Source organism: Emys orbicularis, chromosome 6, assembly GCF_028017835.1.
Source record: "Emys orbicularis isolate rEmyOrb1 chromosome 6, rEmyOrb1.hap1, whole genome shotgun sequence".
NCBI lineage: Eukaryota > Metazoa > Chordata > Testudines > Emydidae > Emys > Emys orbicularis.
In genome coordinates this window covers 20,887,638-20,905,376 of record NC_088688.1, presented here as the reverse complement: position 1 = coordinate 20,905,376, position 17,739 = coordinate 20,887,638, and the positions used below count along the sequence as shown (strand labels likewise).

Below are 17,739 nucleotides of genomic sequence, written 5' to 3'. Positions count from 1 at the left end.
GGCTTTAACATCGGTGCCTCCTGCCTGTGTTCCTTCTCGGTCAGTGACGAATATCAGCACTGTCTCTACTGCTTGGGAGAGAACCACATTGCATTCAGATGCAGTATCTGCTAGTCCTTCCTCAGCCATACCCCAGAAGGTCAGGCTCCTTGCCTCCAGAAGCACCTCGTGGAAGTTGCCATGAGGCCTCATTCGGATCCAGGCTGCGGAACCCCCCCACCCATCTCCGTACATTTGCCTGAGACAGCCAGGAGTGCCCCTCTGGCTATGGAGCCCGAGTCTGGCACCGGCAGTATCACCGCTATGGGCCCCGCGCCAGGGCGTAGTTGAGAGGCAAGGAAACGCAATGATAACCATGGCAGTAAGACTTCCTCTAAGACCAAGAAAGGGGACATTCCATCTACTAGCTCCCGTCATGGAGAAGGAATACATGCCAAGCCTCATAAACAAGAGAAGAGGCCTTACAAGAGGACAGAGCCACTGGTACCAGGGACAGAATCGCCAACATCGACAGCATCGATGCCCCCACAAGACAAGAGACTTTTCCATCATGGGGAAGTCCCCCACTCCGATGCCACTCTTGGGAGATTAGGGAGAGTTCCAGAAACCCAGGATATGTTTGCTCTGGGGGACCCAACATCTTCACACCTGTCTACACCCTCCACCTCTAGGGATATTGTGTCTTCCCTTTAGGACATGCTGCATTTGGCACACCACACACATCCCATTCTGGTGATCTACACACTTCCCCTGGTTCCAACAGTACCGCCTATGGAAAATGTCTCCTAATTCTTATCTTCTTATCTTATCTTATCTTCAGATGAGTCCGCTAATGGGCAGAGTCAGTCCATCCCATACCACCACGAGGACTAATACAGGAAGCCATCTATACCATGGCAGTATCCTCTGCTGTAGCCGCCACAGAGCCACTGGTTTCCCACACCGTGGGGTCCATCACAACACCCACTGAATCCGTCATGCTGGCCCAATTGGGGACCTTGGCCCCATTACCCTCCTTCGGAGCCCCATAGTCAGCAAGGGAGACTTCACCAATTTTCCCATCTCATGCACCTTCCTGCAGATGCTCAACACCAGTGATGGAGGAAGAGTCACTCAGCCCAGTTCTGATGGTACCGATGGAGCAGGAAAGATTCCCGTCTTCCTCTCCGGATGCGGCAGTGGCTTGAGCACCCCCTTCAACCCCAGATAACTTCCACCAGTTTCAGGATCTTCTATGGAGGGTGGCAGGGGAGCTTTACATCCCTCTGGAGAAGGTCCAGGGTACCCAACATCAGCTCCTAGACATCCTTCACTCATCGGCATCAGATCTGCACCACCTGGCGCTCTTCCCAATCTCCCAAGAGTTAAGGGCACCTTCTCTGTACTCAGTACTGGCATTGGAGCAGTGGACTTCTCCACAGTGGAAAGATCTCTTCTTATGGGCATTTTTCTACCCTAAGGGTAGAGTTGCATTGTCTATCAATGAAGCTATACTTGAGCCAGCCAGGACATTTTAGCACATGCTGACCATATGTACACCTTTCCTCCCTGCTGTCCCTAATCTCCTGATTCAGCACAATGGCAGCATCAGCCATCCTAATCCAAAGGTGCTCCATCTCAAAGCCTGGTATTTGGATAGACATTTTCTCTAGAGTGGACATGTTCATCAGACGTGCAAAACATCCTTTCTAGCAGCAGGAAGGACTCCACTAAATGTGGTTACTGAGCCAAGTGGACACATTTTGCTTCCTGGGTGGAACACAAAGGATTTCCCCAGAAGCAGGGGGGATTCCCCTCCTCCTTGACTACCTACTGTCCTTGAAGGCATTGGGTCTTGCCCACAGCTTCCTCGAAGTCCACCGAGCAGCAGTTAGCACCCTCCCCCTCCGTGGAATGGCCTTCCATCTTTAGCTACCTGTTGACTGTTCGGTTTTTGGAAGGGCCTCATTAGAACCTTCCTACCTGTACAACCCATCGCTCCCCAATGGGATCTTAACTTGGTCCTATTTGTGCTAACGAAACTACCCTTTGAACTGCTGGCATCATGTTCAATGTCCCTCCTCTCCATGAAAGTTGCCTTCCTGGTTACTGTCACATCAGTGAGGGCTGGTGAGCTTGGCACCATGATGGCAGGCCCTCCTTTCATGACTTTCCATAAAGATAAAGTATCCCTGTGTCTGCATCCCAAATTTTTGCCAAAGGTCATCCCCCCAATTTCACGTTAATCAATCCATTCACTTATTTGTTTTCTTCATGAAGCCATATGCTTTGGAAGAGGAATGGTGACTCCGCTCCCTCGATGTCCATTGGGCATTGTCCTACCTGAAAAGGATGAAACCGGTCAGGAAATCCCCCAGGCTGTTTGTCGCAATAGCCGAAAGAGTTAAGGGGCAGGCAATCTAAACACAATGAATCTCTAAGTGGATTTTGGGCTGCATTACACTCTATCAATTATCTGGCCTCCAACCACCCTCAAGGGTGGGCCCATGCAACAAGAACCCAGGCTCTGACCATGGCCTCCCTCCATGACTTATTGCTTTGGGATATCTGTAAAGTGGCCAGGTGGAGTTCAGTTCACACCTTTGCTGTGCATTATGCCTTAATGCAGGACCCAACGGCGGATGCCTCCTCTGTTGCAGCTGTCCTCCGCTCATCTATCCCATCTTCATCCTTGTACCCTCCTCCAACTTAGGTACTGCTTGCTAGTCACCCTCAGTGGAATACAATAGGGACCATCACTTGAAGAAGAAGAGAAGGTTACTTACCTGTAACTGGAGGTTCTTTGAGATGTGTGGTCCCTATCTGTATTCTGCTTCCCACCCTCCTTCCCCTCTGCTGCAGATCTGTTGATTTGCAGTGGAGAAGGAACTGGAGACACAGTTGATCCTCCCTGCCCTTTATCACCTCGGACGAAGCTGTGAAGTGAGTCAGGGAGCATGTGTGGAGCCATGGATGCTACTTTTAAATCTCCATCTCTGAATGCATGGTGTACATGCATAAACCCTCCGTGGAATACAGATAGGGATCACACATCTTAAAGAACTTCCAGTTATAGATAAGTAACTTCCTCTTCCAGAACTGGCATATGAGACTGTTAGTCCAGAAGCAAGAATTTTTAATAAATCTATCTTTTATGGGGGTAGTACCATATGACTGGAGAATGCTAATATCATCCCCGTATTTAAGAAAGGTGGGGGGAAGTGATCAGGGCAATTACAGACCTGTTAGTATGATCTCAGTAGTATAAAAGGCTTTAGAACAAATTGTGAAAGGAAAAATATAATTTAAATTCATAGAAGTAAATAATAAAGGGGATGTAATGCAATGTGGGTTTACCGAAAGTAGATAGTTCCAGAATAACCTTTTTTGAAGCATGTGGGTGCAGGTCACTTGCCAGGATTATCTGGCTCATGTAATCATTTCACTGCCATTCCAGGGGCCACTGGCAGGGTGCACCTCAGTCCCTCATATTCTCTGCCTGTGTCACATAATAATGTAGTTTCCTGTGGGCTGTAATACTTCAGTCTAATTTCGGTTGTTGGGCTTAGTGTGTAGGTGCTGGGTGGTGCTTGAGGCCTGTGATGTACAGGAGGTCAGACTAGATGATCTGTTGGTCCCTTTTGCCACTAAAGTGATTCACCAAGTTGTTTCCTGATCTTTGTTCACATTCACAGACAATTCCTCAGATAACTACTTTATCGTGGTATACAACGCTAGTGCCTTTGCTCTTGGTGCTTGGGATAACTGCAATCAAAGATCTAGTGGATGACATCGTAAGAAATATTTTCTTAATGTTAAAATTGATGACAAGTTATTTAAATATGTAAGAGTAAACATACTCCTTTTTCCTGTCCCCTTAAGGCTCGCCATAGAATGGATAATGAGATTAATAACCGGACATGTGATGTTATCAGGGATGGAAGGTATTGTAAAGTTTTTGCTTTAACTTTGAAAGCAATGTTTTTACTAGTTACTGATTACTCCTGCAGAACTTACATTGTAGATTATATTGTACATTTAGATTGCAGTTCTCCACTGTTTATCGACTCTTATGTGTAACTCCTATTAACAATTAAAGTTAATTGCCTACATCCAATCTCTTGTGGTTTGAAAGAACAGTCACATAAAAAAAAAAAATCCACCACTGAATCTGTGTCAAGTGAGAGTTTTTGGGAAAAAGGCAGAAATATTCATGTGTGTTAAATGATGAAGCTTGCCTGCATTGCAGTTCTTAAGAATTTCAGTCATCAGGAACTGTTTGAATAAGGAATGTTTCTCTCCTGAGATATAAGGCTCTTCTACTCTGATACTGTGGAAGTCTGCTAGGGAAGATGCCATACACTTGAAGATGATATATAAATGAATACTACTAATCTTAAAAAATATTTGACACTTAGGTTCAAAACTGCTAAATGGAAAGATATTCAAGTTGGAGATATCATTCGTCTGGAGAAAAATGCCTTTGTTCCTGTAAGCGAATGGCCTCATTTTTAAAAAAAAATAAATTTCTTGTTTGCGTGGAGTTTGTCTCTGGTGCAATGTTGTTTGGCTTTCATTTATTTACTGTACTGTTTTGACTAGGCTGATATTCTGCTGCTGTCCAGCTCGGAACCCAACAGCCTTTGTTACGTAGAGACAGCTGAACTAGATGGGTAAGGCTCTTTTTACGGGCTTTCTTACATGTCATTTTTGGTTTAATGGTGAAAGGGCCGAAGTGTGTGTTGCAGAAATATTATTCCAAAGTAGTGAAATTCTTTATATACCAAGGTGATTAGACCTGGCAAATTTAAGGTCATTAATTTGTGTGAGTTTTGTTATTACTGTTTCATAAATATCTTAATTTGTATTCTCCCTAAAATGAATGGCTTTTATGAAGTCCAGGTGACCTGGACTCCGCATAATATGGATCACTAGTGAGATACGCTAGAGTAAATTTTCGTCTGGCAGTGATTTAGCCACACAACTTCTATTGATCTTGAGGGCCACATGTTTATTCCCTACATTACAACTCTATAAAATCATGTATAGAGTCCGTTTGGATTACCAGACATTGCAGTCAGAGTGTGTTTTTTTGCTCTCTTTCACTAGAGCTCTTAATTTTGTCAGTTAGTTAATTTTAGGTTCTTCTTTATTTACAACAGCTTCCTTAAGCTTAACTACTGCATCAGGAAAGCAGTGGCTTTGAGCATTTACGTTCATCCCACTAACTTTACCGTTTGGCATCGTATTAACGTCCTGTTCCCCGCCTCCAACAACAGCAGTTAAAAGCTGAGCAGCCCTAGGCAAAATACTGTGGAAAATTACAGCTGCACGGATCTTGTGAAATGTACTGGGAAAAGAGACGTGCAGGGAACCTCTAAAAATGGAAATTTACAAATCATTAGTTACTGCTTTAATATGAGTCTAAAGATAATCTCTTGAACCCTTATAAAATTAATGAGGTAGAGGAAGAAACAATGTGTAGAAAGCTTTTTTTTTTTTTTTTTTCCACAGTGCCTTTGCACCTTTTTCCTTTTGGCAATGAAATACTATTAATACAAGGTTATAATAAACTAAAACCAATTTTTCTGAATTTTATTTTATGATATCAAGACATAATAGTACGTGCACAGATGTAACCTAATTCACTTATTTGGAAACAGCACTTTGTGCTGACAGTGCCTCTGAGGTGAGAAATCACAAAGCAACAAGGCACATCCTGGTGTGTGGTGTGGCTGAATGGTGAATATTACACCATTTGAGACTCTCCTTGTTTGAACTCTGAGGTGTTTGTTCTGTCTTATTTACATTTCTTGATGAAATAATTTAAGAGTTCAAGATCTTGCCAAAGCTTTCCCACTTTGGGTCTGTTTTTCTACAAGTAGTGTATAACTGGGTTCTTTTTATGGTGTTGCTCCCTCAGGGTACCCAGGGTTGTGAGGCATCTGACCATTACATGCTTTTTATCATGAAGCCTGCTGTGGATCAGCTCCCTGAAACCACCAGCCCCTGGCAGCAGCAGATCTTGCTTTTTCCACATGGGTAGCGACAGGCACACACCAGCCCTGAATACAGAGCTTTGCCTGCAGCATCCCCAGCCCCTTATCCACTGAACACTCACTGGATTACCAGGCCTGCTATTCCCAAAGAAACAGTGTACACCAGCTTGCAAGATTCAACTTGCTCCACACCACAGCACTTAGATATATTCGTTGTGAAAACAAGAATAAATTTATTAAATAATAAAGATTGAAGTGAGAGTGAGTAAGAATACTGGAAACAAATGGGTACATATAAAAAAATCTTAATGTGCTTTCTAGAGACTATACTTAACTAACAATTTACTCTCTTGTCCAAATAAGTTTCTCATCTAAAGTTCTCTCCAGTGTTTTCAGCTAAGCCTGGTTGAGACCCCTCTTTCATGAAACAAACAAAATCACTGTCCTTTTACTTCCTCAGTGAAGGGTACCCAGGCAACTCCCCTGTTCCCCCAGATATACTCAAGCAAACCTTTAATGTACACCTCCAGATAGGGTTTCCTCCCACCTGCTGCTTTTCTCTTCCTGTTAGTTTATTTCTGAAGTCCTCACAATCCTTCCTTTGCATTCCATTTAGAGTGATCATAGGAGACCCTTTGTGAACAAGACATTTCTCCATTTATTTATAAACATACAGATAAACATGTATTGTCTGACAGAAAACCTATTTTTCACCTTTGCTGGTGACCAGCACCTTGATACAGACGTTAGGAATGTATTTTGAGAATATATACTCACTCCTTACATAGTACCTGTACATACACTTCAAAATGCTATGAATGCACGGAGCGACACCGGCTTTCATTTGAGACCATAAGTGACATTCTCTGGTGAACTAGAAAGTACATACGCCTCTACCCCGATAAAACGTGACCCGATATAACATGAATTGGGATATAACATGGTAAAGCAGTGCTCTGGGGGGGGGGGGGGGGCTGTGCACTCTGGTGGATCAAAGCAAGTTCGATATAATGCGGTTTTACCTATAACGCAGTAAGATTTTTTTGGCTCCCGAGGACAGCGTTATATCGGGGTAGAGGTGTATCAGACTCAGAAGAGTCCTGTAATCCCTCTGCACCCCCTTGCCAGTTGGCACTGAGAGGTTCTTGGCTCACATTTCCTTATTTACAGTGAACGTAAGTCAATCAATATATCCATTATGGGGAGAAATGAGCAAGCTTTCTTGTTAGAATTCCTTGTGCAATTTGTGAGAATTTCAGATGCATTAATGTAATGTTTGCAAATGTGCTATTTTACCATTTTCTCAAAGTGGATGTGCACAGATAATTGCTGCATACGTATGTGTGTGTGTTTGTGTTACTTCAAATTTTCCTCCTTTTTTCGGGTTTTGGTAACTTTTTTTTCTTCTTCTTCTTTCTTTTAGTGAAACTAACTTAAAGTTCAAAATGTCACTTGAGGTAACAGACAGATATCTCCAAGAAGAAAGTGCAATGGCAGAATTTGATGGTTTGTGCAAACACTTTATTCTCATTACAATTGCTCAAATGTAGCTTGAATAACTTACAGTTAAACAAAATGTAGAGCTCAGACTGGGCTGTTGGTAATATGTATATGGTTCTATTTTTACGCCAGTATGCAGTACAAGTAACTGGTTTGACTGAAAATTGTATTTTGCTCAACAATACAATCTGAAAGACAAGATTTTGTATCATGGACATTCTGCAGTATGTTGATGAGGAGAGAAAGGAGATTCTAAACTAACATTTCCATTCCAATGTTTTCTGTAAAAAAACAAAGTGTTTTATATTGGGAACCTGTAGACTAGTTTCTATTACTCTTAATATTAAACATAATTTTACTGTGCAAACACAAAGTGTATTTTATTTTTCAAATTTCACATTCCCTCCTGTTGGGACCTGAGATAGAACTGTATTTCTTTACTAAAATTCTCCAATTTTTCCACATCCTCCTTGTAGTGGGGGGCCGAAAACTGGACACAGTACTCCAGATGAGGCCTCACCAATGCCGAATAGAGGGGAATGATCACGTCCCTCGATCTGCTGGCAGTGCTCCTACTTATACAGCCCAAAATGCCGTTGGCCTTCTTGGCAATAAGGGAACACTGTTGACTCCTATCCAGCTTCTCATCCACTGTAAGCCCTGGGTCCTTTTCTGCAGAACTGCTGCCTAGCTACTCAGTCTGTAGCAGTGCATGGGATTCTTCCATCCTAAGTGCAGGACTCTGCACTTGTCCTTGTTAAACCTCATCAGATTTCTTTTGGCCCAATCCTCTAATTTGTCTAGGTCCCTCTGTATTCTATCCCTACCCTCCAGCGAATCTACCACTCCTTCCAGTTTAGTGTCTTCTGCAAACTTGCTGAGGGTGCAATCCACACCATCCTCCAGATCATTAATGAAGATATTGAACAAAACCGGCCCCAGGACCAACCCATGGGGCACTCCGCTTGAAACCGGCTGCCAACTAGACATGGAGCCATTGATCACTACCCGTTGATCCCGATGATCTAGCCAGCTTTTTATCCACCTTATAGTCCATTCATTCAGCCCATACTTCTTTAACTTGCTGGCAAGAATAGCAAAGTTTTTGATACGGTCTCCCACAGTAAAGTCAAGGAATAACACATCCACTGCTTTCCCCTCATCCACAGAGCCAGTTATCTCCTCATAGAAAGCAATTATGTTAGTTAGGCATGACTTGCCCTTGGTGAATCCATGCTGACTGTTCCTGATCACTTTCCTCTCCTCTAAGTGCTTCAAAATTGATTCCTTGAGGATCTGCTCCATGATTTTCCAGGGACTGTGGTGAGGCTGACTGGCCTCCTTATTCCCTTTTTTAAAGATGGGCACTACATTAGCCTTTTTCCCGTCATCCGGGACCTCCCCCGATTGCCATGAGTTTTCAAAAATCTTGGCCAATAGCTCTGCACTCGCATCCAAAAGATTCAAATTTGGAAGAATATCTTTACCACATGCATGTTATCAGCATGACAATGTATTTTTCTTGTTGGGTCATTGCCACTTAAGTCTCAAAAGCAAAATAACATCAAATAATGAATAATAGCCTCAGTCTGGAGTGTAAGCGATCCAGTAAGAGAGAAACCTACATTCCTCTCCCATATTGATCACCTTCACTGTTAGGGAAATACTCAAGTAAAGATATTGGCTGAAAGTCAGCTTAACTGAGGGCTGAATACAACATGGCAATTGTAGCGAGAAAATAGTTCTGCTGTATACTGTGTATTTGTAGTCTGCGGATGAACTTAAAGTAAAATGCCAATGGATTCACCATATTCAACATTTTTGGCAATATAGCATTGAATATCTGCACTCAGATCTTCAAACAAATGTTTCATTCAGAACTTTTGCTTTTAAATGCTGTATTTTTTGTAACAGAATCCAATGCTATTCCTGTAAAAGGACTAAAGTAAAATCCTGTATAGTATTTCATAACGTCATTGGTATTGATCATTACATTTTTTAAATTTTAATATTTTATTAGGTTTTATTGAATGTGAAGAACCCAATAATCGCCTAGACAAGTTTACAGGAACATTATTCTGGAGAAGCAGGACTTATCCACTGGATGCTGATAAAATTTTGTTGCGTGGCTGTAAAATCAGGAATACAGACTTCTGCCATGGAGTGGTCATATTTGCAGGTATTTATCTAACAAACAGAAGTATATGAATTAAGTACAGCAAGATCACTAGGTAAAAGCTGCATCCCATAACTGTCCAGCATAGGCACTTCCATTAACTTCAATTGAAGCTCTTGTGTGAAGGATAGATACCTGAACACTCCACCTTTAAAAGGTGCAGAATCTTCAATTCCAGTTGTTTCCTGTATCAGAGTCTTGACTTGACAGCACTCGGCACACTACAGGATCAGACCCTATGTCTGCAAACTTACAAGGTCTAGTACACTTTTTTATGAAACGATATTCACGCTTGATGTCTTTCTTTTTATTTTTATGAGTTTTGTTTTTGTGTTTTTTTTTTTTTTTTTTTTTTTTTTAGGAGGAGACACAAAAATAATGAAAAACAGTGGAAAGACCAGATTTAAAAGGACTAAAATTGACTCTCTCATGAACTACATGGTTTACACGGTAACAGACTTTGATTGTTTTTTTTTTTTTATTATTCTGTTACATTTTTGGAGTTCATACTGTATAGGTGTGAATGTTGTCCTGTTATGCCTAGTTTCAATAATCATTATTCATAGTGCGACATACTATCAAGTATGTTCAGGCCCAAATTTAGGCACTAACCTTGCAAGTTCCACATGGGTGGATCCCACTTTGTGGTTAGACACTCAATGAAGTCAGTGGGCTTTGTGTCAGTGATGGGCCTGCCTGTCTAGAACAGCAAGTAAGGTTGAGGCCTTATTATAAAGGAAAACCATTACAAAGTGAGTAAACAAACTTTCATTGATTTTTTTTTTTTTTAACACATGCTCATTTTTTATTTTAAAATTAATTTTAAACATTTCACCTGCAATGTTATAAACTTTGGCTAAGTTAGACTTGAACTAAATCAAAAAAAAAAATTGGCCCCCAGGCACTTCACTGTTGCTAGTTTCATTTCCAAACGGAATTAAAATGCAACAGTTAAGCTATCTGCATATAGTAAAATGTGAAAATTAGACCTTAAAAATGTCTTCAGTTCAAACACAGGTCAATTTGAGGAAAAATCTGTCATATGTTAGTAACACAGGTAAGGACGTAGTGTCTTTGTAATTATTAATATCTTGGCAAATGTCCTCTTTTAAAACAGAACTTTCAAGGGAAAGGTTGCCCTAGTAGATCTGTTTTTCCTTTTATTGAATAACTACTAAGAATATGTCTCATGAGAATCTTCACAGAGGTCAAGGTTGGGAATCCAGCCTAGCAAATAAGTCCATTGACTTACAAAGAACACTCTTGGCACTTTATGTTCTAGATCTTTATTGTATTGATCCTCCTGTCAGCTGGCCTTGCTATTGGACACACTTATTGGGAGCAGCAGATTGGCAATACTTCTTGGTACCTCTATGATGGTGAAGACTACAGCCCTCCGTACCGTGGCTTCCTTAATTTTTGGGGCTACATCATTGTTCTTAACACTATGGTTCCCATTTCTCTCTATGTGAGGTAACTAAATCTTTGTTTTTAAAGTTGAAAATGTGGTGAGTATGGAGTAAAATTAATTGTATTTCCATTTGATGCGGTTTCCTCCAATCCCCCGTTCCCAAAAAGATGTTGTGTTCTTTTCCTCTTACTGATATTTTCAAAGGAAGGTGAGCCATACTGTGTGTCACTAGGCTGTACAAATCTTGACTGAAAGATGCAAAATTAATGTTAAAAACACTTGGCCTCTTTAATAAATATAATACTGTGTGGTGGTAAATTGTAAACATGAACAAATTACTTCTCCAATATTCAAACAATGTACAGTGATAGGTCAGATCCTGAAAGAATTTACTTCTGTGTGTAAGCTAGTTCTGTACACTCCTATTGAGAAACTGTATGGAAGAAGCTGCTTACAAGATTAGGCCCTATGTTGAATTTTTTCATATGTTCTACATTCAGCTTTTTTAAGACGGAGAACTGGCTCACACTTCATGTTTTACTGAAAAGTACTTTGAGTTTTGGCTGTCAGTCTAGTATTCAATTAGCCCCCAAGATGATGTCTACTTTCTAGTTACATTTTACTATTGAATATAGTTTTCTCTCCAGTGGTGTTAATATGGGATCACCTTTGACATGCTCCATTTCGGGTCTCTTATCTGACTTGTACTGGGCTGTTTAAACTGAGCTGTGCACTTTGAATCGATTGTTTTGAGTACCTTGTATCCTGGGTGAGTTTTTGGAAATAAACTAGCTCCTTTTGTATAATTTCTAAATATTAACACATCCGATAACATGGGTTTATTTGCTTTACTGGTGTCCTTGAAAATCCATTCAGAACTTGATAGATCTATATAATGTCTTTGCATTTTAATGTATAGCAACCTGTTAATTGGTATGATCTTGCTGTTGTGTTTTACTCAATTAGTGTTGAAGTGATTCGTTTAGGCCAAAGCTATTTTATAAACTGGGATCTGCAAATGTATTACCCGGAGAAGGATACACCTGCTAAGGCCCGAACCACCACTCTGAATGAACAGCTTGGACAAATCCACTACATCTTCTCAGATAAGACAGGAACGCTTACACAGAACATCATGGCATTCAAAAAATGCTGCATAAATGGACAAACATACGGTAAGTACATAAGAACACAAGAACAACCAAACTGGGTCAGACCAAAGGTCCATCTAGCCCAGTATCCTGTCTTCTGACAGTGGCCAATGCCAGGTGCCCCAGAGGGAATGAACAGAACAGGTAATCATCAAATGATCCATCCCCTGTCGCCCATTCCCAGCTTCTGGCAAACAGAGGCTAGGGACACCATCCCTGCAAGTCTGGGTCATTGCTAACTATTACGCCTCTCTACTGGCAACTGTTTTTCAATCTTAACTGTTGCATGCCCACTATATTAAGTGCTTATTTGTTAATGCACTTCAGTGACACAAGTGTGTTCCACTGTGAAAATTCTGATATTCTCAACCCCCAAAATATAAAGGGTATGGTACCTTTTTTTGCTTCTACAAGGACAGAGATCCAGCTGGTTCTGAGGGATGAACATGAGATTGCCTCTTCAAAAACATTTTCTCCCCTGTTCCACTCTCCACACTCCCAGCTTGCGTGTAGTAGACAGAGGGGCAGGGATGGGGGGAGATGGCTATGGGAATCGGGCACTTTGCACACTAACCCCACAGAACACTTTGTGGCTATGTTAATGATGATCCAATCAGCATTAACTCACGCACTCTGGACTCTAGAAATCTCCATTTTGGGGGAGCTAATTGGTGGGTAGAGGGGTGAGCAGTACAATTTCTGAAGGAGCTTTACAGAGGGAGCAGAAAAAGGGACAAGGCACCATTATGCTGGTTTTCAGTCTCAATTTGCGTGGTCTGTGCCTGTCTAGTTAAGCTGGTTGGAACACTTTTGGCTAACAGCATATTTTGACAAAACGTTAGTTTTGTCAAAGCTGAAATATTTCATGGCGATTGTCTCTGTTTTGATTTAAGTTTTTCATCAAGAAGGGAGAAGAAGAGAGAGAGAGACTCTTTAACCTGGTGGCTATGGCAGTGGCCTGGGTTGTGGGAGACCCAGATTCAAGATCCTACTCTGCCTGGTTCAGAGTGATCTGGGATGTAAACTCTGCCTGATTTGGTTCCTGTGAGGAACAAAAACATATTTAAAACTTCAAAAATTGTCATGAAATGCAATGGTCATCCTCTGGCCAGCTCTGGTCCATGGGCTCTGCTGGTTCTACTTCTTGCTTCACCTGCAGGGTGCAGATATGCCAGTTTTGGTTAAACTTTCCTGACTAAATGATTGCTGCTAAAGTTATTCAAAATTGCTGTTGTTTTTTAGCCATTTTTAAAAGATCCATAGCATAAAAAAAATTATAGTTGGTATTTAAGTCAATGCTGAGTAGAAATTATTGGAAATTTTGCCAAAGGAAAATTCTGTCTTTCAGAAAATGCTGATTTCTGAAAAGCAATATGTTTCACTGAAATATGTTGCCTTTCAGAAATTCATTTAGAACCAAATTTTGTGGAAAAGATGTTTCAATAAAGTCAAAAGTTCAATTTTTGACCTTTTTGTAACAGCATGTTTGACCTTTCATTTTGAAACTACTTTTGGTTTAATTTATTATATATTCTAAAATGAAAAGTAAAATTTTAACAAAACGTTTTAATCAACCCAAAACAAATTTTGTTTGTTTTTGGTTTTGGTTTTTTTGGTGTTTTAGTTAACAAAATTAAAAAAAAAAAAAAAAAATTCCTGTGATGTAACAAAAAATCAGGTTCCCACAAGCTCTAATGCTGGCTGTGATTTTGAAGCTGTACTCCCATTTAAAGTTAATTGGAGTTTTACCATTGACTTCAGTGGAAACAGAGTTAAGCCAACACAGAGCACTTTTGAAAATTAAACCCTATATACTGTGAAATGATGGGTGCCAATATAAAAACCTAGATACACTGAAATTCCCTTTAATTTGTATTCTGTCTACTTTGAGCACTAGTCATTGAAATTGTCAGATACTCACCTTTAAGATTGCAGAACGATATTGTTTCCATTACAGGAGAATCCAGGGATGAGTCTGGACAACATCAAAACCATGAAGAGGTAAGTCAGTTGACTTGTTTCACTAAGAATGTGTTGAAGACGGGCTTTGAAATAGGAGGTTTAGGATTTTATTTTTCTTTTAATTTAGGGGATTTTTGCCCCCCAAGTAATGAGAGGCTTTTATCTAGGCATGAAGTAATTGCATTCACCTCAAATTCTGTTCATTTTTTCCTAATCCAGCAAGTTGACTTTAGCTGGAACATGTATGCAGATGGGAAACTCGCGTTTTGTGATCATTATCTGATAGAACAAATTAGATGTGGAAAGGAGACTGAAGTTCGACAATTCTTTTTTCTGCTTGCAATTTGCCACACGGTAATGGTGGATGCTTCTGATGGTGAGTATTCTGCTTGTGTAAAATGGACACATGGTAGCTTCAACTTTAACATCATTCACACAAGTGAGATGGAACACCAGGCTATTGTATAAATCCTAAGCTAGTGCTTGCGCTAAAGATGCCCATCTCTACATGTGCCATGAAGTCTCAGATTTGACTTTTGAATTGTCACAATTTTGACATAAATATATATTAAATACCTGCTTCAATAAACATTTTCTGAATCTAAGTTTTACAAATACAAAATACAGAGGACTTAGTGTTTTCGCAGTATTACACTTCACTCTATGAAAACCTGTATTTGGTGTACAGGGTTTCAAAAGCATTAACATCAAATAAAGGGTAAAATAAACACACAAGTATAAGCACAGATTTTACATACACATGTGTAATGTCACACACTTGAAGTTAATCTTCAGTGGGATAACTCATGTATAAACAGTTAAGTATTTGTTTATGTGCTGGCATGATTGGGACTATAGATGCTTTTCCCCTTCAGTAAATGTGCTTTTCCCCCTCATAATGGTTTTAATATATGCACAAATATATACAGTGCCGTAGAGGACTAAGTTGAATAAAGAGGAATGTTGAACTTTGCAATCTGAAGAATGAATAAAGGTTAAGGGTGCAGATGGGTGGCTGTGGGGAGAAGTGGTGAACTGTGGAAGCAAGGATAAAAGTCTGAGTCCAAACATACTTTGTATGCAAAAGGAGGGGACAAAGTGCTGAATTTTCCAGCCACTTTGTTGTCCTGGTCTTATATGAATTCAGTAACTAGATTAAGATAAAGAAGGATGTGGATAAATTGGAGAGGGTTCAGAGAAGAGCCAGGAGAATGGTTAAAAGGTAAGCAAACATACTTGTAGAGAGAGAGATTCAAGCAGCTCTATCTATTTAGCATAACAAAGAGAAGGATTAAAGGGTGACTTTATTACAATCTATAAATACTTGTGTGGAGACATGAGGAACAAATATTTGATGGATTTTTTCAGTCTAGCAAATAAAAGTTTAACATGATCCAATGACTGGAAGCTGAAGCTATACACATTCAGACTGGGAATAAGACATCCATTTTTAAATGAGAGCAATTAACCATAAGAGCAATTTACCAAAGATCATGGTAGATTTCTCCATCACTGGCAATTTTAAAATCAAGACTGAATGTTTTTCTAAAAAATTTGCACTAGGAATTATTTTGGGGAAGTTCTGTGGCCTGTGTTATACAGGAGGTCAGACTAGATGGTCCCTTCTGGCCTTGGAATCTATGACTTTATTCACTGTAACTTTGTGCCTGCTTTTCTTGGTCTTCTCTAATTAAAGTTAATTTTTTCCAATGGTTAATGTGGCCACAGCTTTCTGTTTTGAGGCTGTTTATCTTCCAAAATGCTGCAGTGAAATAAATGAGAAATTAAGATTCTACAAATAAAAATCACTTGTATGTAACCAAGTTCTGTTATCTCCATTTTACTGATGGAGAAGCTGAGGAAGAGAGGTTCAGTGACTTGCCTATTTGAAAGGAGTCCAGGACAGGGATTAAATGAGCTCCCAGATTCTGTCTTTGAATTGCTAGACCATTCCAACTCCTTTTTTTTTTTTTTTTAATTAAATCCACAGTAAAAATGGATCCTGAGTTATACAGAGAAATCAAAAGTGTAGAATATTAAACACCGCATATGGCCCTTGATTGCTACAAAGCACGGGGTTGTTAAAGTCCCAACTGTCTATAAATGCAGCACACTAGACAAGGGCATCAGTTACTAAAATATGGCTTTCTTCCCTTTTCACTCTATTAATACTATAGGTCAGCTCAACTATCAAGCGGCCTCCCCAGATGAAGGAGCCTTGGTAACAGCAGCCAGAAACTTTGGATTTGCTTTTCTGTCACGAACTCAGAATACCATTACTATAAGTGAGATGGGGACTGAAAGAACTTATGATGTTCTTGCTATCTTGGACTTCAACAGTGATAGAAAACGAATGTCTGTTATTGGTAAGCTGATCTCAAAAAAACTTTATTTTTAGAGACCCCTAAAGAAAAACTCTCTAAACCAGTAGAACGGAGGTTCTCACACTGTGCTGTTATGGTTGTCTTTGGCAAAATGGCTGGTTATATAGAATCATAGAATCATAGAATATGGTGGTGACTGCTCTGTATTTCCAGCTGCTAAATTGCTTTAAATGAAACTGAAATACACAGAAGGCTTTTCTAAGCTTACTCTAACATGTTAAGTGATTGTTGTAGTGCTGTCAAGGATATTATTCCTTTATCAGTGTGGTCCACCCAATTCTGAATGCAAGTGGAGGTGGTCTGTGAATGGATGCAGATGTGTCCACTGGACAATCTCTGTATTAAAATGTGGGTCCATGTTATGAAAAGTTTGAGGACCCCTATAATGTCTAGTTCTTCTTCGAGTGATTGCTCATATCGATTCCAATTAGGTGCGCGCGTGTCGCATGCACAGTTGTCGGAAAGTGTTTCCCCAGCAGCACCCGTTGGGTCAGCTGTGGAGCCCCCTGGAGTGGCACCTTTGATATATGACCCGGCACCTCCTCAGTTCCTTCTTACCTCCAGTGACGGTCATTGGAACTGTAGCTTAGCAAGTTCTACCACGTTTCCCTAGTTTTGTTTGTTTGTTGTTTTCTGTAATTATTAGTTAGTTCTTAGTTAGTAGTTAGCTGTTGGGCTGGGGGGGGGGGCGGTTACCCTCTATCCCGACTGCTTTTCCCTGGGAGGACTTACATGCCCAAGTCCCAGGGGTTCAAGCCCTGCAAGTCCTGCAAAAGCCCATGCCAACAGGCGACCCCCCACAACGTGTGTGTCTGGGGGAGGCTCACCAAGCCGACAAGTGCAGGATTTGTAAAGGGTTTTGCCCCAGAACTAAAAAGAGGCGAGACTTTTTGCCTCGCAGCTCCTTATGGAGGTGGCACTTAAACCACAGCCTCCACCAGCGGGAAGACCTGGCGCCAAGTTCATCAGTGCATAGCACCCCGGTGACAGTGGTGGAAGCGGCATCATGGTAGGACTCTGGCAGAGACCTGGGCACCACCGCTCCCCGGTGCCAAAACCGGCAGGGTTGACCCGGCACCACTCCCACTCACCGGCACAGAAGCAACACTGGAAGCCAGGGAGGAGCAGCTCTCCATCCCAGAGGCCCACCCCTCTGGAGTCAGCCAATGGGGCACGT

The 17,739-nt window shown here is 40.9% G+C and overlaps 1 protein-coding gene across 1 annotated transcript in view; it reads left to right on the top strand.

The window, feature by feature from the left end:
• ATP8B1 (ATPase phospholipid transporting 8B1) overlaps positions 1-17,739 on the top strand; it is a 71,017-nt gene that overhangs the window by 13,735 nt on the left and 39,543 nt on the right. The window contains exons 4-15 of the mRNA XM_065406631.1: positions 3,675-3,773; positions 3,862-3,923; positions 4,398-4,470; positions 4,582-4,652; positions 7,402-7,484; positions 9,499-9,657; positions 10,016-10,104; positions 10,937-11,127; positions 12,032-12,240; positions 14,174-14,217; positions 14,398-14,554; positions 16,356-16,544. Of these exons, the coding sequence (XP_065262703.1) occupies positions 3,675-3,773; positions 3,862-3,923; positions 4,398-4,470; positions 4,582-4,652; positions 7,402-7,484; positions 9,499-9,657; positions 10,016-10,104; positions 10,937-11,127; positions 12,032-12,240; positions 14,174-14,217; positions 14,398-14,554; positions 16,356-16,544 (1,426 nt within the window). The remainder of the gene's footprint in view (positions 1-3,674; positions 3,774-3,861; positions 3,924-4,397; positions 4,471-4,581; positions 4,653-7,401; positions 7,485-9,498; positions 9,658-10,015; positions 10,105-10,936; positions 11,128-12,031; positions 12,241-14,173; positions 14,218-14,397; positions 14,555-16,355; positions 16,545-17,739) is intronic.